This window comes from Myiozetetes cayanensis, unplaced genomic scaffold, assembly GCF_022539395.1.
Source record: "Myiozetetes cayanensis isolate MyiCay16 unplaced genomic scaffold, myiCay2020 scf4, whole genome shotgun sequence".
NCBI lineage: Eukaryota > Metazoa > Chordata > Aves > Passeriformes > Tyrannidae > Myiozetetes > Myiozetetes cayanensis.
In genome coordinates this window covers 23,057,406-23,081,484 of record NW_026087631.1, presented here as the reverse complement: position 1 = coordinate 23,081,484, position 24,079 = coordinate 23,057,406, and the positions used below count along the sequence as shown (strand labels likewise).

Below are 24,079 nucleotides of genomic sequence, written 5' to 3'. Positions count from 1 at the left end.
CACTCCACTCTTTGAGATCCCACCTACAATTATCTCTGGGATCCCCAACACAGAATGCACATGAACCTGTTAGAGTGAGTCCTGAGGAGGGCTACCAAGATGATTGGAGGGATAGGGCATCTGTCCTATGAGGAAAAGCTAGGAGAATTGGGCTTGTTTGATCTGGAAAAGAGAAGGCTTCAGGGTGACCCAACTGAGGCCTTCCAGTACCTGAAAGAAGCCTACAAGAAAGATGTGGGGTTACTGTGAGAAACAAGGTAAATTGATCCAGGCAGACACTATATGGATAGAACTAAACTGCTTTTGCTGTCCAGACCAGCTTAGGCATCTCTACAGAGTTTTGAGTTGTGCAGTGGCTTATTTAAGCCTGAGAAATGGAGCCTCAGGGAGAGTACTGCTGCTTTCCGTGAATTCATGATACTACAAACCCCAGAGAGGAGGAAATCCTGTGTAACCTGAGAGACTTTCAACAGAAATAAAACCAGATATAAATGGTAACCATGAATAAGTGCAGGCTGGAAACTAGAAGGCAGCTCTCAGCTAGCAGAGGAGTGGTGTTCAGATACAGCCTACTGCTTGGAAACAGCATTACAAAAATACTTCATATAGGAACACAAAAATTTGTAAATCATCTCATGTTTATAGTTTATAGTTGGGTGTTGATGACTTAGGTTGAATACCCTGGTACTAATTAAAGTCATCATCATGGCTAGGCTTCGCGAATGAAGATTTGAGAAGGGCTCTACCCACGCTTGCTGCAAGTGCGCTGATGGCTAAAAAGGCCAATGCGAGATAGACAAGTCCGACTGCAGAAGGCACAGCAGAAAGACTCCCCAGGTGATACAGACAAGACGCAATTCTTTCTGCATTGTGTTTTCTCCTCGAGAAACACACATCCTGTGTGTGTTCTCAAAAGCAGCAGCAGCGTTATAGATGGTGTGTCTGTCTCCAGGCCTCCCGACTGGAGGCCAGGGTAGACCAATGGTGGTGATCAATATGGCCAAGGCTGAGGGATTGTTTCAGGCAGTCCTTGGATCTCCTCTTCGGGGCTCCTCTCTTGCGGCAGCCAGTGGCAAGTTCCCCATAGAGCACGATCTTAGGGAGGTGGTAGTCCTGCATCCTGGAGACGTGCCCTGCCCAGCGCAGCTGTGTTCTCAGCAGCATGGCCTCAATGCTCGTGACTGCTGCCTGTTCAAGGACAGACGTGTGGGTCACACAATCTGTCCAGTGGATGTTTAGGATTGTACGGAGGCAGCGCTGATGGAAGCATTCTAGGAGACGCAAGTGGTGCCGGTAAATGACCCATGATTCAGATGTATAGAAAAGAGTAGACAGTACAACGGCTCTGTAAACACTGATCTTTGTACTTCTCTTCAGGTGTTTGTTTTGCCACACTTTTATGGAGTTTACCAAAAGCTCTGTATGCCTTAGCTAACCTGTTGTCTATTTCTGCATCAACCTTACCATCTGAGGAGATGATGCTTCCCAGGTAATTAAACTGCTGGACTGATTTGAGCTCTGTTTCACCAATGGTGATATGGGATGATGGGAGACTTCCTGAGATGCAGGCTGATATAAAACTTCTGTCTTCTTCAAGCTGACTTCCAGTCCAAAAAGCTCAGCAGCCTCTGCAAAGCAGGATGTTAGACGCTGCAGAGCTGCTTCTGCGTGGGCGACGAGGGCGGCATCATCAGCGTAAAGCAGCTCACGGACAAGATGATTTAAGATCTTAGTGTGAACCTTCAGTTGCCTTAGGTTGAACAGGCTCCCGTCCGTACGATATCGAATGTAGACACCGTTTTCATCATCGAGGTCTGCCGTGGCCCTTTAAAGCAATACAGCAGGTGAAAATTGGCAAGGCAGCTGGGGCTGACGGAATCCCACCTGAAATCTGGAAGCACGGTGGCCAAGCGCTCCATGCTAAGTTTCACGAATTTGTGGTGCGCTGTTGGGAACGAGGTGAACTGCCTTCAGACCTTCGTGATGCTGTCATCATCACCTTGTACAAGAGGAAAGGAGATAAATCAGACTGCTCAAATTACCGAGGTATTACTCTGCTCTCCATTGCTGGTAAAATCCTTGCAAGAATTCTGTTGAACAGATTAATACCCGCCATAGCAGAAGATCTTCTACCTGAAAGCCAGTGTGGTTTCTGACCCAACAGAGGTACCACAGACATGGTATTTGTTCTCAGACAACTGCAAGAGAAGTGTAGGGAAAAGAACAAAGGACTCTATGTTACCTTTGTTGATCTCACCAAGGCTTTCGACACTGTGAGCAGAAAAGGTCTGTGGCAGATTTTGGAACATTTGAGATGTCCTCCCAAGTTCCTCAAAATGATCATCTCGCTTCATGAGGACCAGCGCGGCCAAGTCAGATATGCCAGTGCACTTTCTGAGCCGTTTCCAATAGCTAATGGTGTGAAGCAAGGCTGCGTTCTCACACCAACTTTATTCACAATCTTCTTCAGCATGATGCTCCAAAGGGCCACGGCAGACCTCGATGATGAAAACGGTGTCTACTAATTAAAGTAATTGCTAGGTAACTAACTTAAAGTTTTAAAAGATTGCAGTACCCTTTGATTAACTGAGTAAATGACTGTCAGATGGGGCCCCTGTCAAAGACCTTTTTGCTGTTTAACAAAAGTACATTGCTTTGCTTTGACTTTTTTCTTCACTTTCTCAAGCAGAATCTTGTCAATGATGTGCTATCAATTAATTTTCAATGTGGTACAGAAGTGTCACAATCAAATTAACAGAAGTGTCAGCCTGCTACTTGGACGACTTAAGTGACTTGTTATCCTTTAGTTAGATCATTTTGGGGCAAGACTGATCACATTGAAAAGTACCAGGAAGAAACATTAAGTTATCATCTCAGCATAGAAGTAAATAGCAGTACACAAAGGTGAAAAGGGATTTTAAAATAGTAAGTTCTCCGTAAAAAGAGATATGAACAATTGGCATTATGAGGAGCATATAATTTAAAGTCCCAGGAGAGAACAACTTGTTCCAATAGGTGGTACATATTTTTGTTATTAAAGTAATAGATTCCTTATTACAAAAGATTGCACACTGCAGTTAAAACTGGCTTTGTGGTTGACAGTGTAACTTGTTTTGGATGAATACTAAATGTCCAAGATATTTTTTCATGCACGTCTTGAAACAGTAGTTGAGTGTATATTTTACTTACAAACTGAAGATTCCCCCCCCATTGTCATTATTAAATTAATTTTGTTTAATTCCAATATGCATGTATTCGTTTTTTCCCTGCAGATTTCATTTCTGGCCTCTGCTTACATGAGCCAGCATATCTCAGAGGAAAGCTGCTCTGCCCTTGCATCTGTTACCCACTATCTTTACCTCTGCCAGTTCAGCTGGATGCTTATTCAGGTTGGTCTCAGTCTTTTTCACCACATCCTCAAAACATCTGTTAAAGTAACCGATAGTTAGACTGTATTTTTATTATACTGTAGTGTGGATATATATGTATATGTGAAATTCAGTGCTACTAGAAGGGCAAAACATTAGGTGGCTTTTATTAAACCTAGAGTGTCACAGCTCCAAGAATATATATCTTAACACTATAAAGACTTTTTCCACTCATATCCATTACAACTGTGTAAGAATGTCCTCATCTTACTTCATCCTTTAGGTTACTATCTCAGAACTCTGAAGAACTATATTTCTTAGTGTGAATAGCTTTTCTAAGCATTCTCATTTGGTCTTTTGAAGCAGTCTCTTACAGGTGAAATGTAAATATGAACTACACTGTAATTTTTTGAGTCAGTAGCATTGTAGTCATTGGACTTGTATAACATGAAAAATGTACCTTCATAAATTTGCATTAAAATAAGGAGTATATGTATTCATAATGTTTGTAGAATCATAGAATAATTTACATTGGAAAAACCCTCTAAGATCGTCATATCCAATGGTTAACCTGCTACTTCCACAACTAAACTATGTCCTCTCCTTTTCTCCAGGTTGAACTCTTTTAGCTCCCTCAGTCACTGCTCAGTGGCTCCAGACTTGTGCTCCAGACTATTCACCAGCTCAGTTGCATTTTTGATATGTTATATAATAGTAAATAGTGGGGAAAAAATGGTTGAACTAATGTGGAACATCAAATTTTTTATGGAAAATTGCATCCAGTTTAAGTTACTCAAAATAACAAGCTGTGGGGAAAATGTATTTCAAAAAATACATTTTCATGACTTTGTCTAGAAATATATATTTATCACCAATACACAAGTTATACCATTTATTTGTCTGTTATTTTAATAGGATTTGTCCACAGGACATTTATTATAGCATACAGCTTTATATATGAAGCTCCATACCTTACTATTCCTTACTATAAAAATGGTTGTCAGAGCAAACCAAGAATTGCAAATTAGACTGTATCTAAATACGGCTTTCTCTACCAGTAACATTCATGTGCTATGTGGCATTTTCCTGGGATTGTGTCAGGCTCATGTTCATTGAGAACCCTAGCAGCCTCTCCAAGAGCTCAGCTGTGCTTGTTGGCCTTAGCAAGCTACACGTAGATGGTCTCAATACAGAAATTTGTCTACTTGGCTAATGGTGTTCTCTTATGTTAACTACTCTGAATTATTTTTATATTCTTCACAGTTGCTCATTCACTTTATTCCTAAGTATCTTCAGATCTTTTCAATGTTTGCTATTTTGGACAAAGTAATACTTTTAAGTTGCCTTTTTACTGGCATACCTCAAGATTTGGCCCCTCGATTTTTGATAGTATTTCAACATCCCTTCCTACATGTTATGTTGAATTGCAAAAATCACTTATAATGACCAAAAAGTTGTATGTCTGGTAACAGTTGGTCATTGTTATGTCTCTAATTGAAATCCAGTGTTATTTTTTTGAAGTAGATTCTGTCCAAATCCTAAGAACTTGCATGTCCCATTGCATTTAGTGGAGCCTCTGGCTTGTGTTAGACATGAGGACTCTTCATGCAAATCTGACAGGACAAAAATGCTTAAGAGGGAATGCATCACAGCCTGGTGATTCATGATCTGATAAGAGCTGCCAGGAGAAAAACTCAGGATGAAGAGGACTACCCTTTTTGTAGGTGCAGGTCTTCAGCTGTGAATAATTCCTGAACTTTGAAAGACCCAAAAGGAAAGAAATCATCTGAAATACTGATCAACCCAGACTCAGCTACAGTTCTCTTGACTGGGAATAGGCCCTGAGTTTATATGACTCATTGCAGAGTGAGTAAGCATGCCAGGGCATGAAAGGAGTATTGAGGACATCTCTGTGCTCATATTGGTCCCCATGACCATATTAGTGAACCTTGTGGATCCAAGGGAAAACCAGATGGATTTGGGAAGTCTACATGCTAACTGCCTTCTGAATGGCAAATTTAAAAGGCTGGGAAATTAATGTTTATATTTCTCAGCATACTATACTTAATATACATTACTTGTTTTGGAAGGCAGAATAAATCACCTATTTATACTTAAATGGGACTTGAATACTTCCATCTGGGAAAGTGCAAAAATACAAGAATAGGTTCTGCATTGCTTGTGCAGCCACTCTGCCCTCTGTGAGACTGCACAGAGTAGTGTATTTACTTGATCTCTGACTCATGTCATACAAATCTGTTGGTGACAGGCTTGATCACTGCATACAGAAATGGGTGAATGTGATAATCAAGTACAAGAAGAGTGTAGGTATGTGGAACTGAAACATCCATGAACCCCAGACAATTTTAAGTGATCAAAAGGTATTGAAGCAACATTTCCAGGCAACAAAGCTCTAGAGGAAAACATAGATTTGACAGTAGAGTTGGACATATGCAAATTCAAGTCCATGGTCCAGATCAAAGATCTAGAAACAACAATACCCAACCGCTCCCTTTGCCCTGCTACCCTGACCTAGAAGGGACTCCTTCTCCACAGAAGAGACTCCCTTCTCCCTGCCCCCATCAATGATGTGAGGTGGTAGAGAGGAACCTCTGGGCCCTGGCCATGCCCCCTCCTTGCTACTGCAAAAATTAACCCTGTCCTGGCTGGAACCAGGACACTGTTCTAGTGGAAGGGGTCCCTGCCCATGGCAGGAGGTGTGGAACAACATGGTCTTTAAGGTCCCTTCCAGTCTAAAACATTCTATACATCTCTGATTATCACTAAAGATAAATGAATTAATAAATAAACAGATAAACAAAAGCATCTCAGGTTTGGGAAGGTAATTTCCTTTAATTGCCTCATTCTAAAAGAGAAAAGGCTTCACTGGACTTCACATTGTACCTTAAGAGTATTATGTGAATAAACAATTATTTTTCATTCTACATCAGAACAATTATGACTTGTCCATTTGTTCTCCTACCTGAGCAAGTGGGAAATGGCCTGTACATTTTATTCTTCTGTAGAACTAGTTATTGTTGCAGCATGGCAACAGGAAAGGATTTGCCAAAATTAGCTCCGCTGTTATATAATTGAATAAATTTCGGAGCCTCAAAAAGGGTTGAAGATAAGAACATATAATTGTCAAAATACAAATATCACTCTGCAGGAAATTGTGAACAATCCAACCTCGCTTACATCTTTACAGCAGTAAGTCTTCTGCTATGATAAATGAGGTGAGATATGTAAATGTGTCTAAACAAACAGAGCAAAGAACTGAGATATGATTTTGTCGGAAGCAATTTCAGTCGGATGACTGAGAACAGTGTTCACCAGGTTGTCGGTAGAACCAACAGTCCTTGAGCATAATGGCATATATCAGTTCAAGCATTTTGCTGTCTGGAACTGCTTGCAGTGAGGCACAGTCTAGCCAGGACTACACAGACATGTAAGAAGAGTGTTTTTTGACATAAGGAGACAAGAAAGATTTTATAATTAGTTTTCAATCCCATGTAAAAGTCATCAGAACAAACAAATCTTTCCACAAACTATGGATTTTTTTTCCAAATGCCATTTTTGTGTGTTTCATATTTTCTTTCTATGCATGTCCAGCAATGGGTGAATAGTTTTTCTGTGTTCTTTCAAATTTTACAGGATTGTTAAAATTATATGGTAGGGTGTTGCTGTGTTCTTTTAAAGAAAACAAACTTCTCCTTTGTTCATATAGCACCAATCACCAAATGAAAATAAGGAAGGACATAATAATTATTTTATAATTAATAGAATTACAAACAATGGACATAGCTATGAAATTTTATTCTCTGAAAAAGCATTTAAAACACTTAATAAACTAATTTCTTTTTAAAACAAGCCATTAGCATATGCTATGTGATTTATGATGCATGACAGAAAGTATTGTATGTTCATGCTACATAAGCCACAGAAATCTGTAATGATAGTTCACTATTGAGACTTACATAAGTAATCCAGAAACAACTAATTAAATACTTGTACTGCCTTGTTCAAAAGGTGTAGACAAGCCCTTGACTGAGGTGAATTTGCAAAATTTCATCAACGAAATAATCCCATTGCAATGGTCTTGTCACTGTGTATGGATTTTACCTATCCTAATCATAAATAGCTGAAAATTAAGCATGTAAATTAACATTGTCATATGAAACCATAGTGTAGACCATGGAGAGAAATGAGTATGCTTGGGTAAGGATCAATGAGTGCCTGAAGGCACCTGTCCTGTCTCCGTTTTCTGAGAAGACATGCTTAGAGGCACAAGCTCGGATTAGATACCCTCTAGACAGAAAAAGACAAAATTAATCCCTTTTTCAACCCCTATAAAAGACCAGAAATTGTTATATAGCATGTAGCTGGAATAATATATTTGAAGTGGAGAAAATGCAGAAAAATTTTTCAAAGCATATTTTTATTTTGGATAGTTCAGGTGTTTATTAGAAAGTAGCATGTACATGTGCATTCAAAAAAACCTCAGAACATATGAAAGTGTTTCTGCTATCAATATCTTAAAGAAAATGCAAAGATCTAAGCAATACTCTTAAGTATTTTGTTTTACTTGAAGAGTTTCCTTACTCATAGTACCAGTTCTTTCAAGAAGTTTCAGTTATTCCACTTCATTTTGATTTGTGTGTGGTTTTAAACTCTTAGTTATGTTGTTTGATAATGAGTTCATGTGAAGACACAGACCTTCAAGATGCTTGTGAATTTACATTCACTTATGTGCAGTTTTTTCTCAAACTTTCATACAAATATTATACAGAACACAGAACCATTGAACTTTCAGGGATATCTTGAGGCTGCCAAGTGCAACACTGTAGCTCAGGTTGCCCAGGACCATGGTCAGTTTGGTTTTGATTTTCTAAGGGTAGAGAATCCACAACCTCTCTGGGCAGCTTGGCCCAATGTTTGATCAAGCCCACAGTAAGAAAGCTTTCTTTTGTTCAGATGGAGCTTCATGTATCTTAATTTGTGCCCGTTGCATTTAGCCCTGCCACTATGCACCACTGAGGAGAGTCTGTCTCTTCATCAGTGCCTCCTATCAGACATAGACATGGATAAGATCCCCCTAACCTCGTCTTTTCCAGGCTGAGCAGTCATGGCACTCTCAGCCTCTCCTTATGGGAGAGGTGCTCCTCCCCTTAATCATCTTCATTGCCCATTGCTGGACTCGCTCCAGAACAGGGACTACAGCCAGAACCATTAAAGGAGTTTAATGCATTTCCTACAAGATACAGAGAACTTAACAATAGCATAAAAAGGATTAAATATTGGTCAACTTAAGAAATATTATATGCCAGTCTTTTATGTGAAGGTATGGATATCCAAGCAGAAAGTGATTTTTGCACCACAAAGCTATTTTTGCACTTCAGAAATAGTGTTTTCTGCTAAACAGGGTCACTTCCTCTCTGATAGTCTAATTCCAAAACTAATTGTTATATAAAGAATGTATTTCTTTTATAATGTTTCTTTTGATGACTTAAGAGAAGAAAGTGAGGACAAAATATTTATGTTGAAAAGTGTTTATACATACATGTACATTGTGACAGAAATATACTGCATTATGACCTTCACAGTAATTTGCTTTTTGGGATAGCTAACCATCCACCAAATCTACTGATTGTTATTCTGCATTATTCTTCAGGCTGTTAATTTCTGGTATGTCCTTGTGATGAATGATGAACACACGGAGCGGCGCTATTTGCTTTACTTCCTTTTGAGTTGGGGGCTTCCAGCTTTTGTTGTGATCCTTCTTCTAATTATCCTGAGAGGAATCTACCATCACAGCACAGCACAGATTTATGGCCTTGTCTACACTGATCTGTAAGTGTTCGTTTAATAAAGCATGACTGTCTATATTGATTTGTATTTAATTTGCACATAGAGAAGGGGGTGTGCCCACAGCCAAATGCAGAAAGGAGCAGCGGGATTCCTCATTTGGTGGAGATGAAGCAAGTACGTCACCCATATGCAATACAGCACTTTCCTGTCAATTGGGCTTTGCTCCAGTTTCTCCACAGCTCCATTCTGGGAGAAGCATTGGCAGAGCTGGCTCAAGCATGTCTGCATACTGACTAAATTATTTATTCTTTTCTGAGACTGTGCAGTTCCAGGGTAAAGGACAAAAATGGCTACTGCTGCAGGATGAGCAGAAGAGCATGGTTTCCTTCCATTTAATTTCTCTGTTAAAAAAACCTCAACACCCCATCTCTTAGGTTATTAAATGTATTTTCTGCCAAACAATATTATTACATTATCATGTTAAATACTGTTCCTGAAGTGTTCCTCTTGTAATACTGGATATGTTGTGTTCCAAAGGATTCCAAATTTGAGCATTGCTGAATTGTCAGCAATGATCATAGCCCTTTCAAAACTATGTATGAGCACAGAAAACTGTCCTAATTAAAACAATATATATTCAAAGAACCAGAGACGTTTAAGTGAGGATACATTGATAAGTATTTTTACTCTCCCTGCCTCTTTTACTCTGGCCCCTTTTGTGGCAAAGCTAATCTATGACGGTAGCTGTGCTAGGATATAAGGCTAATATGCTTGTTCACCTTGTGTTGCAATTACATGCTTCACGTGCCTGAAAGAGTAAACACACAATTTCTTTTCAAAACAAGAGAAGAACATACAAGTTCTTTTTATGGAAATGCCTTATGGGAGTGCTTTCAGAGTAAAGCCAAACTAGAATATCTGTCTGTCTTTAATAAAAGAGGAAGATACAGCGTGTATCATTCCATTGTAAGAGAACAAAATTTAGTGAGTTTGTTTTGTCACACAAAGGGAATTAGTGTGAGAAGTAGATACTTGAATTTAATATCTGTGCTTAAGTATATGCAAATATGTATATATATATTTGTGTCCTTATAAATATTATTTGTATATACATTTGTGTATGTATATCTGTACTGTGCATGCTAGGTTGAGATATCTGATTTAAATCTAAATTGGATAGCACAAGCTGTCTGGCCATGTTATGTTGGAAGTTTATTCCCACATTAGTAGATACCATCTCTCAACTCAGAAACGTATCTGAGGTCCACAGCAACAGACCATTGCTGATGTTTATGTTATATCAGGGAGTGCTCCATACCTCTATACCATCCCACACATACTGATGTTTCTTCATAGAGCATGGTGAGAAAGAATGTTGTCTTTTTCTTCATGGTAAGATGCTTCTTTGTGCATAGTAAACATAAGAAATGTGTGTAACATAATCAAGGTCTCCAATTGCAGTCAAACTGTGGGTTCGTGGTACGTTATGCAGTGAACCAGTTTTCCAGCTGTTTCGTTCTTGATGTCCATGTCTCATTCTTTCAAAAACAAGGAAAAATCCCTAAATTCTGAAAAAATTATTAAGTAGACAAAAATTACTCAGTCCAACTCATTGCTCAAATTAAATATAAATTTTTTACAGCATTCTGTCACAGTGGGCAAATACCAGAGATCATCCCAAGCTTAGTGAATATGCAGCTTATTCCAGCTCTGTCAGTGTGAATACTGTAAGAGATATTTGCAAGGATTTTCATATATAGCATTAATGCTAATTCCTAATATGAAGAGCATTTTAAGTGTTGCTCCTGATTATACAAAAGGACTTTCAAAGCCAGAATGTAGAAAAGAGGATAGATTGAACTATATCACCTGATTTGTTTTTTCCGAACCAGGATGTAGTAGTGGAAAAAGCAACAATGAGATTTGCAAATTCAAGGTCATTACATACTGACTTCAAAATCAGCCTCAGAAATAGTTTGAGAACAATGGTGTGCTGGTAAGGACTCATTTCATGTGAGAGCTGGAAGACTGGTTAAAGTAATGAAAGCATTGAAGCCTGTTATCTTAATTCTCTCCTAAGTGATCACTCCTTCAGGCAACTCATTTTTTCATTACTGTGGTGTCTGACCAACTGTTTTGTTCCTAAGCAGAATGCCATGGGCACAGTTAGTAGCCAACAGTATGACTATGCTGAGACAAGACCATTTTATACTTATCCTGAACAAAAAATTATTTGAGCTGTGTTGAATTTTATGCTTTAAAGGAAGTATTATGATAGGGTCTTCCTCCAAATATGATAAATTCTATACAAAGATTAATCTATTTTTTAGTGGGACTCCTATGTTACAGTATAAAACAGTACTATACTGTTGATTATTTTCATAATGAGCAGTGTTTATGTATCGTATGAACAGTGAACTCTTTGGCATTTTGTGAAAAAAATTTTATTCTGGTAAATTCTGTGTATAAATACCACCAAGTAGCTAAGTAGCTTTTTTTTTTTTTTTTTTTTTTAAGATTTTAAAGAGCTAAATTCCAGATAAAGGCTCTTTCACTCCTCCTTTTGCTAATTCCCCCTTGCTTAGCTGCAAAAGTGAAAGTCTCTTTGAAAAAGATCAAAAAAAGGTGCTGATTAAACGCATTGAATGAAAGAAGTTATGAGATGGGCATTTGAATGGGGTGTGTTTGAGTGAAGGAAGAGCGGTCTGGGTATCTGTGAAGGCAAATGTGGAGGGTCTATACAATACCTTTACTTAGGAAAGTAATTTACTTAGGAAAGATTTGATCCACTTTTAAAAATATGTATTAATTCTCATGTCCTGTTTTATAAAAGTGTGGTGAGTTATTTCAGGTTCGTGTGTAATAACCATTGGCTCAATCACATCATGAAACTTCAAAGCAGGAGTTTTCTCTGAGTGTAGCTGACTTGTAGAAGGCGCTTATAGGCACTTGCCATTTATCCTGTTTTTTGCTTTCTGTGTTATAAGTCTTAGATGACAGTTAGTCAATCTTCATAAATGAAAACTTTAATGTGTCTGTCAATTTCAGGTATATTGTCTAGTCTCTAGTAACTATGCTCTAAAATGCTTCCTTGCTTAAGAACTGCCATGATAACTGAAGCATCAGTGGGTTTTAGTGAGAAGGGGCAGTTGTCAATTCCTTTAAGCTGGCTAGTAACTGAAATTTAAGTTTGAACTAAATGGTTTAAAATCACTCTTAAAAAGTGTATTATCCTTCTATATTTCTGAGATTTTGTGTCATACAGACAATTTACAAACCCTGTTTGAATTTGCTGTAATCTCTGTTTAAATTATCTTCGAAGGACATAAAGTCTACTGTTTAGTACGCACTGTTTTAAAGAAGTATTTCCTTTTGTCATTTCCTATTACAGTGAATGTCATTGTGACTTTGTGTTGTGAGACAAGTAGAGACCTCAGGATGACCTTTCTCTTCCATTTGTTATGGTTTTGTCCAGAGAAGGGCAATGAAACTAGTTAAGGATCTGGAACACAAGTCTTACAAGAAGCAGCTGAATGAACTGGGGTTGTTCAGCCTGGAGGAGACCGAGGGGGGACCCTCTCAGACTACAACAACCAGAAAGGAGGTTGTAAGCAGATGGGGGTTGGTAACAAGCGACAGGACAAGAGGAAATAGCCTTAAGTTGTGCTAGGAGAGGTTTAGATTGGATATTGGAAAAAATTTGCTTGTGGAAAGGGTTATAAAGCATTGGAGCTGGCTGCCCAGGGCAGTGGTGAAATCGCCATCCCTGGAAGTATTTAAATGATATGTGTATGTGTCACTTGGGGACATGCTTTAGTGGTGGGTTTGATAGTACCGAGTTAATGGTAGGATAGGCCTTTTCCAACCTAAACAATTCTATGATTCTGTGATTGTCTCTTTCAGGATTATAAACCAAATCATAACTTGTGTTTCTTTACAGAAATTTTCAATACCCTTGAACACTTTAACAACCTCCTTCTCCTTTTGAGAAGAATTTTTCTTATTAAATAAAGAAAAAGTTATGAACAGGCGAGTTCACAACAAGATAGGAGTTCACCTTAATATCAAATTCCAAATATCACTGTGGTTCCCAAACTTTAGACAGTTCAGCATTTGCTGTTGTCTTGGTATATACAGCTAGACTGCCACAGCCTCATTAAGGTTCTGAATAAGAGTTTAATCTTAACAATACAGTTAAACAGCATGGTATTTTTTCCTAACAGATCTCTTAAATTACAAAGATACAGTTCACCTGGTATGGTGGAAAACATGAGGCAAATTGAAACTAGATATTGCCAAAGAGATGTATAGTGCAATGGAGAGGTCAAGAAAAAAAGGAATGTGAAGAAGTACATAAAATCTAGCTCTCACCAGTTTCATCCTGGTCACTTGTAATTCTCTTACATTTACAGAACAAAGAAACAAGCAAAAGATCTAAAATAGAAATCCTTGACTGTAAAATAGCTGCCTAATTTCTCCTGTAACCCTGAAAATTTCAATACTGTTTGAAGCTAGTGGAACCACACCCATTTGCAGGGTTTTGCTTTAACTCATCTGTTTCTGAGATCAGAGTCCAGAATTATTTAATGATAAGTATATCAGTTTTTGTTCACAAACTTGAGTTTAAAGGTTAATTATGCTACTTTCACTGGATTTGTACCTAAGAGATTGTCCAGAACTGTAAGACATGTTATTAAAAAAATGTACTACTCTAAAATTGTCCAGAATCACAGATCAGAGGAGCTTGAACTTTTAACTCACTTAGGTGATTTAAATCTCCTACATACCTACAGTACTAAATACCTACTCCTAAATACCTAAAATAGCATGTTTTTTATAAACTAAGAACTACTCATTGCAGTTTTAAGCTTTGAGTCTGACTACATCTTCTTGAAAACGGACCCCCCTAAGAAGGTCAAAGGACATTTTTGATTAGAATATAAGATAAAACAAGTAACCTTTGAAAATGAGAAAACTGGAAGTGATTAAACTTAACAGAATAAGAATTCAAAAGTTTATAAACAAGTCTCTCTCTCACCACTGTATGCACGCAAAAGCTGGTCAAGCTGTTTCTCAGGCATGACTTTAGTCATGCTTTAGCCTACCTTTTTTTTTTGTTGTAGAAAACTCTATAATTTCCTCTAGTTCTTGGAAAGAAGGGGGTTTTTTGTTCCTAAGGGATTTTGTTCCCCTAGGGATCAGTATTGGTCTCAGTCCTGTTTAATATCTTAATTGGTAATCTGAATGAGGGGATTGAGTCTACCAGAAGCAAATTCATGCATGACATCAGGTTGGGTGAGAGTGTTGATCTGCTGGAGAGTAGGAAAGCCCTGCAGAGGAACCTGGAGAGGCTGGTTAAATGGGCCAAATCCAACGGGATGAGGTTCAACAAGACCAAGTAACAGGTCCTACACTTTGGCCTTAACAACCCCCTGCAGGGCTACAGTTTCAGGGAAGAGTGGCTGGAAAGTGACCCAGGGCAAAAGACCTGGAAGTGCTGGTTGACAGCAGCTGAACATGAGCCAGAGCGTGTGCCCTGGTGGCCAAGAATGGTACCCAGGATGCCAAGGGCATCCTGTCCTATATCAAAAATAGTGTGATCAGCAGGACCAGGGAAGAGATTGTCTCCCTGTAGTTGGCACTGGTGAGGCCACACCGTGTCCAGTTCTATACCCCTCAATTCAGGTACTGGAGTGTGTCAAGGGAAGGGTCTGGATGACAATGAGGAACAGCTGAGGGAGCTGGGGTGGTTTTGCTGGAGAGGAGGAGGCTCACGGGAGACCTCATCACTCTCTACAACTACCTGAAAGGAGGTTGTAGACAGGTGGGGGTTGATCTCTTCTCCCAGGCAACCAGGGACAAAATGAGAGGACACAGTCTCAAGCTGCACCAGGGGGGATTTTCACAGGAAGGGTGATTAGATATTAAAATGGGCTGCCTGGGGAGGTGGTGGAGTCCCTGGGTGTGTTTAAGGAAAGAGTGGGTGAGGCAACTAGTGCCATGTTCTGGTAGACAAGTTGTGTTTGGTTATATGTTGGACTTGATCACAGAGGTCTTGTCCAACCTGACTGGTTCTGTTACTCACTCTTTTCCCTCCATCAATTCTTCCAGGTTCTATAAGTGTCTCTCTTATAGCAGGATTATTTATTTGCATAAGGGAAGAATGATCTCCCTTCTCAAGAGAATGCTTCTTATAGATTCATTTTCCTCTTTAAAATCCTCTGTGGCAAATATAGTACAGAATAAGCACATGTGCTTATTCAATACTTTATACTTATAAATACAATACTTATACAATACTTTAAAATCATAGAAATACACAGGTATTTGGTTTCAGTGACAGCACAAAAAAGGTAAGCTAAATGTTCTCATGTCTTCTTTGAATCGTATAATTTGTAAAAGTAATGTAAAAGATTGTCCAATGAAATTCCTTTCTAGAAAAAAGCAAATACTTCTATCTCCTTTACAGACTAGCCCAAGGCAGTGTTTTTTGCAGGAAAATCACTGAATCTGTGACTGTGCAACCACATTCATGGGGTAGGAAAACAGAAGGCTAAAGAAAACTGGAAATTATAAACTTTTTGCTGCAACTAAGCATTACAGCTCTTCTTGTTGCTTACACTGCAGTTTCTCTGAATCAAGCTCTCACACATGGGGATGGCTCAGGGCACAAAGTAATGTCTAGGAGCTATGGCAAATAGAATCTGGGTAAGAAAGTCCACAGAATATGCGTTTCAGTATCAGCCGCATTGCGATGGGTCAAGGGCACCTTGTGCCACGGTTTCTCTCTAATCGTAAGTCTGTCAGTCTGGTGCACTGACCCTTAACCCAGTCAGAGAAGTAAACTGGGCGCTGCCTTGTGTCTCACCCAATTGTATGACTGTCTCACTGCTGGCACATGTTCTGGGCACAGATCCCTGGCTTACTAGCTGTTCCCTAAAATGGAGATCTGCTTTCTTTAACCCAAGGACCAGTAACGGGAACATTTTAAGAGAAGAAAAAAAGAGAAGAAAAAACTCAGTGAGCTGATTTCTGTCCAAGTATTTGGATGAAGTCTCATGTCCCCTTTTCCATATTACTTCAAAAGTGCTGAATTTAGTCCTGAGTCTCAGAACAACATTATTGAATCACTAGACTTTTACAGGCAGGAATAAGTAAGGAAATAACTAAGAACAGCCAAAACCAGCATGCATGTATTTTAATTTATCTGTCAGACATGCCAAGAGGTAGAGGATTGTGTGACAGATCTGTGTGGAATTCCCATCATCTAATGCCTGACTCTGGCTTTATATTCTGTATGGATTTGGAAGTGTCTCCCCACTTGGTACTAACTTTCCACATTCTGCTTCCTGTTATCCCAGTTTTTCTCTCAGTTCACTAGCATATCATCTGGGATTTCAAAGCTTTTACAAACTGCTGTTGCTAGAGCTCAGCGCAGAATGATGCTTTATTATCAGGATATGAGGCTGAATGCTGCATGAACCACTAAGCTGAAATTGTGGGGGGGAAAGCCTGCACTTTTCACTGTGATTTCTCACCATTCACTGCTTTGTCCTTCTCTGCAGGGTAAATTAGTCCATGCTCAGCTCTGTGCTACTGTAGGAGAAATGTTTCTGAGGGACCAGAGCTACTTTAGTTATGGGCCAAACAAAACTCCAGCAACTTCTTCAGAGCCTGTGCAGTACTATGGCAGGAGTAACAGAGAACATCTACAGGATGAAGGCTTACATCCCTGTTACTGACAGCTTTTGAAAGCTTTGTATTTCCTTTTGAGTTGTATAAGAAATTAGCAGTATAGTCTTTCCTCATTCGTGATCTTTAACTAGCAGAATACAGCCTACTGCTACTAAATCAGCTTGTTCTCAGTTTATCTGTTTTCTGATAGTTTAGAAATGCCTTCATCTCATATGCCAGAATAAAGCAGGAAATGCTAAAATAAGCAATAGTGAGATAACACCAGCAGCTGGTTCTGACTAATCCATTGCCACTGACAAACTGAGTCTGTGTATCTACCCTCTTGTACTTCATCTTCCTGAAAAAGAGAAGAAAAAATAGTACTTTGTGTTTTGTTTTGCTTTGTTTTTAATTTCACCACAGGATTATTCTGCAATAGGTCAGGTTTGTGCTCAGATTTTAATTGTGTGAAGTACATGGACATTGACTGTATTTAGTGCAATGAGCTGTACTTTGGAAGACAAACTCTTGTCTATGTGATGTAAAGGCACAAGTAAATGAAAGTATATCTCACTGAACTGTGCTAAGGTACATCTGAGTTAAAGGAATGCAGCTTTAGCAGATTGATTTGTACTTATTATTATTATATTTAATTTGTTGGTAGGGCTTATAGAAAACCAGTATGTCCTCAAAAATCTGTTGCATGACATTTTGTTATTCTTTGTGCCAAAGGGCAAGATTTGAACATGAACCTCTGTTATGTTTGACAGTTTTCATGTGGAAACATCTCCTTTTTCACCTAGATTTATATTAAATCCTTGGCTTAAAGAATGGATAAAGTAAGCTAATTAGGAGTGTCAACCTTAAGATAGTACCAAGGAAACATTTTCTTGAATGTGAGAAACTGTGACAAATACTAAATAGTAAAAAAAAAAAAAACACCAAACAAACAAACAAACAAAAAAAACCAAAACAAAAAAAAAAAAAACCACCACAAAAAAAAAAAAAAAAAAAAAAAAAAAAAAAAAACCAAACCAAAACAAAAAAACCTGTAACAATAGACTGTAGTTTCAAAGCTGTTGATAGTGGCTGATACACATGAGAAGGAAGCCTTAGATTTAAATAGAAGCAAAGTAATTAAATCAGACACATAACTCCTTATGTAATTTAAAAATTGCAGTGTTAGCAAGAACCCTGCTCTAGGAGATTTCAAGGAGGTTTCTTTCAGCTTAGTTACCTGGTCCAATGTGGAAGGCTGCAAGTCTTCTGGGTGTTCTGGAATGATCTGCCTGGGGTCTCTAGAGCTTCCAGTGCCTTAGAAGTCTCAACTGTATTAATGCAGTGCTTATTCTGGGTCCTTGCTGCTTTTCCTTTGGCACTTCCTTACTCTTTACTTTCACAGTGGAAAAAAAAATAGAGAAGAAAAAAAAGAAAAAATAGGTATAAAATTATTCAGTAAAATTTTAAGAGAGGCATATTTACTGAAATGCAGTAAGTCATGTTCTAAAACAAGAGCAGATGAAGTTTTGGGTTATCATTATAGAGAAGAATTGTTTAGGCATTTCATTTTTCCCCTTTTCCCAACTGTTTAGCTCTGCAATAACAGCAGCCATAGAGAAAAACAAGGAAATTGGTTTTTTTCTTTCTTAAGCAAAAGGTCTGTTTTATTAACAAGACTGTTGTTGCACACACTGACTCAGACTGAATCTTCTGAAGATCCTGTTCTTTGCTGTTTCAAAACAGCATCTTGGCACTTCTTCATTCTTTGTTTGTGGTGGACTGGATTTTGCCCAGTTTTCTACTGTTCGTAGTTACTATGTGGGTATGTCCATTAATGAATATGGTGCTACTCATATTGGATTTTGACGTGTTGGTAAAGGTGATAGGATCAATTGTCTGGCAGCTATTCCCCCAGTGTAGAATTGTCTTTCAAAAAATTGTTGGGAGAATCTGTCCAAATGTAAACAAGCATGAGCAAGCCTTGACTGAATTTCTGGCAGTTGTAATTCTGCTGCTTTCTGAGCTTACATTTCTTAATCAAAATGGTCCAACTGTATTTTCATTCCCTTTTTCCCCTCCTTCTTCTCTTTCTCTCGCTCTCTTTCCTCTTACTTTTGCTGCATAGACAAAAGAAATAAAAAGAAACCTAAATAAAGCCAAAGGATCAACTCCTACAGTATCACTCTATAAAATCTGGGAAAACCATTATTAAATATTTTATGTTTCATTTGAAACTGATAGCCAAAATGTAAGTACAAGAATTAATTTCACAGTGTAGAATTATATATGAAATAAAACCTATGGGCCTGTTTCTGAGTTAATCTATATGAGACATAAACTGATTTTAATTTATCAAACATAGCTTTCATTTTTTTTCATACCAAACAACATCTTCAGCAGTTGTATGGGCAGTAAGACATTTCTGGTGTTGTTCATTTTCCTGTCATCCTGATGAGGTGACAGAGGCCAAGTGCAGCACTCAATCAAAAGGGTCAGTCTAGCAGTGTTCTGCTTGGGGCAGTAGTATTTCATTACAGAGATTTCAAAATGTGCTTGTACAAGGGTGTGACTTGTTTCACAGCTGCAGTGGATTCTTTGGGGCATCTTTTATGATTCCTCTGAGATTTGTTTGACTTGACCTGTGAGCAGATGGTGTTCAGTGTTCCAGAGAAAATCTCCTATTTCCTTTTGAGGAATAGTGATTAAACAAAAGCAAAAGTAACATCATGTTGAAGTCCTTTAGATGAAGCTACAGGGAAAGCCCTCACCTTTTTATTTTCTTTTCTAAAATAATTCCATAGGTATATACAAATTTAAATCAACTTTTTTGCTGAAATTATAGGGTGAATTTTTTTTCCCCTGGTTCGAGTTCTTGCACCCTGTCTCTTAAGTAAATGGGGCAAATTGAGCCAAGTATCTTCTACATTTAGACACCAAAATTTGTGTGGTTTTTACCACAAATCAAGATGGATAAGATGAGAAACAGCTGGTAGAACATCATGGCCATGTGTTTGTGAAGAGCTTGTACATCATGCAGAGAATAAGATTTGTTGCAAAGATGCACAGAAGTGTAAGATGAACTTGTAGTTCCAACTAGATGTATTTTGGGGGCAGAGGCTCAGTGCTTGCTCAGGAGGTGTTTCATGTCTCTACTCCCTCATGAAGCACGGGCAGCTGCAAGAAGCAGCTTATTTCCAAGTCTGCTCCCTGCAGCATGGCCAACGTGGCTGACAAAGCTCAACCTTGGAAAACCCCCTTAGCAAACAGCTGGTGGAGCCAGGAACACTCCACCTGCAACAAATAGGGTGCAGCCTCTGCACTCTGCGGGCTGACAAATTTAGGTTTTTCAGACTGGCTGTGAGGGAACAAACTTGTACTTCCTCCAGAGCAGCAACTCTGTGAGTTTCCGCCCTGTGCTGTGTCCTGAACACACTGTACTGAGAGATGTGTCTGTTTGCAAAGCATGGGGGAAAAAAAGCACTCTGAAAACCCTAAACATACATAACTCTGAACATTGCAAAAGCCTCTGATAACATCCAGAGATGGAGATTCTGTGACTGCATTGTTTGGTGGTGAGAATTAAGACAAGGTTTTAAAAAAACAGCCTTGCTAATATCAGGAAGGGTTGCCTGCAGTTCACTTATCAGCAAGAACATTTATTTATATTGGTGTTCTTTGCTTATCAGTAATAGCACCAACACAAGCTTGTGGTAGAAGTTCAGTGAACACTATATTGTTTAAGTGAAACAATAAGTTGAAAAAAACCCTGAGAAATCTTTATAAATGCTAGTGCATTTTGTTACATTTCTAATTTGTTGTACATGACATTTTCTTAGCTTTCCTAAATGTCTTGTCTGACTGGTAGAAAACCTACTTATTTTTAACAAATTTACTGTGGGACTAGAAGCAACATGAACTGACATTTAAATAGCTTCGGATACATATAGTGCAGATAGAAGTGTAATATTTGCAACTGTTCTGTCTGTCATGTTAAATTTCAGAGTTGTTTTACACATAAAAGATTGTTCTAGGGGACTGGAACACACTAATATTAGAAAAGGCTTTTTTCTTCATAAAATGTAGCTCCAGCAGAGTCCCAGGGTTTTTTTTGAACTTCTGTAATCATCATGTGTCTCTTAATTTCAATGCAGTCAGCATTTAGGATCCAATTGCTTGCTTTTTGGACCCATTTATCATAGCTACCTACATTATTTGATTGAAAGAGATAGGGAAATTATTTCTAGAAAGAGCACATACATATGGAAATACCACTTTAAAATCTTAAACTGTCTCATTAGAAATTTCCAGTGTGTAACAAATACATTTCCAAGATTTTTTCTAATAAAACTGGAATTTGACCTATTTTATAATACTGTACTGCAACTCAATTTAAGAAAATCAGACTTCAGTATAAAATCTGAGGCAGTCCATATAATTTGACAAACATGGGTTAAGCAAGTGACAGTGATTTTCCAAAGAACGTAGGAGAGCTTGCTGACAACCATACCCTGCCAAGATGATGTCAGCGGGATGTCAGCTGTATCATGCTTCTTTGAAAGCTCTCACATCACTGTTTAACTCAGTTATGGATCAGTGCTGCTTTCATCTTGCCATCAGGCCATTTTCTGGAGTTACCTGATGCAAATATAAACAAGATAGCTCTCTCTTCATTATTTTAACTACTATTTTGTTGCAGGGTATACAAAAAAAAAAAATCTATTTTCTGAGAGGAATCTCTTGCTAAAAGAAACCCTTGCATATAGGAGCATTGTCAAATGTAAGCCTATGCCACATTTCAGTCAGCCTCCACTGCTTAAACAACTTCACTAGCCTGTCAAGCATAATTTAGAGTACGGTGAGGCAGCTACAATTTATGCTGACCAATGCAAAATCATTAGTCCCTGCTCAGTAGAAAAATCAGCCCAGCTGGAAGTCCTAGCTCAGTATGCTCATACTGAAGCATTGAGTCATGAAAGGGGGGGTGTACTGTGTCTTCCTGAGTCATGGTACCACTGTGCTTCCCTGAGAAGTGTTCCATTTACTTAAGACATGTCACTTCTTCTAAAACTTGCCAAGGTTAATCATAGTATAATAACCTGGGTTATTATGACTAATGATGTGAGAGAAATGCAGAGGGCATCTGACCACGAAGTACAGCTGCCCTGACCTTTTGGGTCATATTTTGATCAAGGTATCATGGCCTTCCTTTTCATGCAGGTCACTGTGCAGCTGCAGTACATTATTTTATTATGATTTTTTTTTTTCAATAGTAGCTGGAGTTTTCTGGTTAGGGGTGGGCAAAATCTTGGGAGGGGACACAGCCAGGACAGCTGACCCAAGCTGACCCAAGGGGTATTCCATAATATATCATGTCTGCTGACATATAAAACCTAAAAGAAAGGAGGAGGTAGGGGAGGCATTCCTGGTTAAGTTGTTTGTTTTTTGAAGCAACTGCTACACATACTGAAGCCCTGCTTCCTGGGAAGTGACTGGACATCACCTGCTGATGGGAAGTAGACCACAAATCTTTTGTTTTCCTTTGCTCCCACATATGCAATCTTATTTGCTGGCCCAGCCCTCCTTTCCATCTGGTTGAGGAGGGGAATGACAGAGCAGCTTGGAGGGCACTTGGCATCCAGCCAAAGTCAGCCCATCAGAAAGCTCTAAGGCCTGGAGTAGGGTTGGAGTAGTGTTGATAGACTGTAAGGAATGGAAGGAGGCAAATCTGATGCAGAATGATCAGCAATGAACTTCTACGACCCAGTCTGCCTCTACCTGGACATTGTTTTAAAAGTACCAAATTGGGATGATACAAAACAGGGTTAGGCATCTTGGATGGTAAGAGGATCCATGCTTTATCACAGATCCTTAGATCTGTACTAGTGGATGTCCCCCACAAAGTCAGTACTGATTGCAGGTGGGTATTTTTCCTAGATTCTTGTTTTTCTTTTTCACTTACCTGAGTAGACATATTGTGCCAACACTGGACCAGTATTTGGTTGCAAAAAGTTGTTTTAAGCAATATTTACATGAGAATGCATCCATAGAAACAGAGAGACTTGGTTCTCTAAGCACTGTCCTGGCAACTGTAATCCCTTTTCTGTTCTTTTTGACCTTACACTAACATCTTCAGAAGCTTTCTAAAAATCATTTTATATCGTTTTCTTTCTACACTGCAAATTGGAAATTTTAACCTTTTTAGCCTATGCTTAATATATAATAAGTATAGATGATAGAACTATCACTCAATACTGCCATTTACATGATGTTATTACTCAGAGCACATCTGAAACCAGTGGTTGCTTTCTGAAAGTTAAGGGGGAGAAAAAGTAATGCTTGGGATACCTCCATGGCTAATGTATTGGAATGCACTTTGCCCTTTTCAAAAGAAACTAAAAAAATCTTTGCTGACAGGTTGTTTTAGAATTCTCATGTTTATTTCTTATGCAAATCTTTAGAGAGAAAATGTCTAACCACTAGCAGGATGCAAGACATTATCAGTGGAAGCAAAATTTTTGGTAAATGTTATTTTGGATGCTGGATAAAGTAAACACTGCACCTTTAGACAGGAGCTGTACATTTGTTTTCCATCCCTGGACATTTGAAGGATTACTTTTCCTATTATGTGGTTTAGATTGTGCAATGTTTTAGTTGGTTATGCATATAAATAGCAAAAAAGTTGTAAAAAAATACATGTTAGACATGTTCTCTGTATATGTGCAGGTATCCTGTGCATGTGCATAGCTTGCAGTTACTGGTAATAAAGGGAAGGAGGCAGAAGTGTAAAGAATTGAAGGAAGGGAAGAAAGGAGAAGATAAAAGAAAAGGAGTAAAATTGAGAAATTACAGTGGGAAAAAAAGAAAACTCAACTGATCTCTGTTTTGGGCTTGACTCTCTGTTGCCTGGGAGAGGTTTAAAAAGTGTTCATCTGAAGAGAAGGTTTAGAACCGAATCTCAGGGGTTTCATTGGAAGGAATTGTTCAAACAAAGAAACAAGAACTGCCTAATGTCTGTCATTATAAGGCATATGCTTCAAGTATTTTTATGTGGATTTTTTTTTTTTTCACCAAGCATTAGTTTTTGGACTTGAAAGTACCTGTCTAGTTGTATTTGGTATTTTAAGAGGCCTAATCCTGATCCTTGTTGATTTGCTACATGCAATTAATGCCTCCTGCAACTTCCCTGTTAGCCATCAGCCAGTCTTGGTATAGTTTAGGCCCCTTGGCTT

At 38.5% G+C, this 24,079-nt stretch overlaps 1 protein-coding gene across 3 annotated transcripts in view; it reads left to right on the top strand.

Moving 5' to 3' along the window:
• ADGRV1 (adhesion G protein-coupled receptor V1) overlaps positions 1-24,079 on the top strand; it is a 259,448-nt gene that overhangs the window by 180,369 nt on the left and 55,000 nt on the right. For all 3 annotated transcript variants that reach the window (XM_050328544.1, XM_050328545.1, XM_050328546.1), the window contains 2 exons: positions 3,273-3,389; positions 9,040-9,218. In XM_050328544.1, the coding sequence (XP_050184501.1) occupies positions 3,273-3,389; positions 9,040-9,218 (296 nt within the window). The remainder of the gene's footprint in view (positions 1-3,272; positions 3,390-9,039; positions 9,219-24,079) is intronic.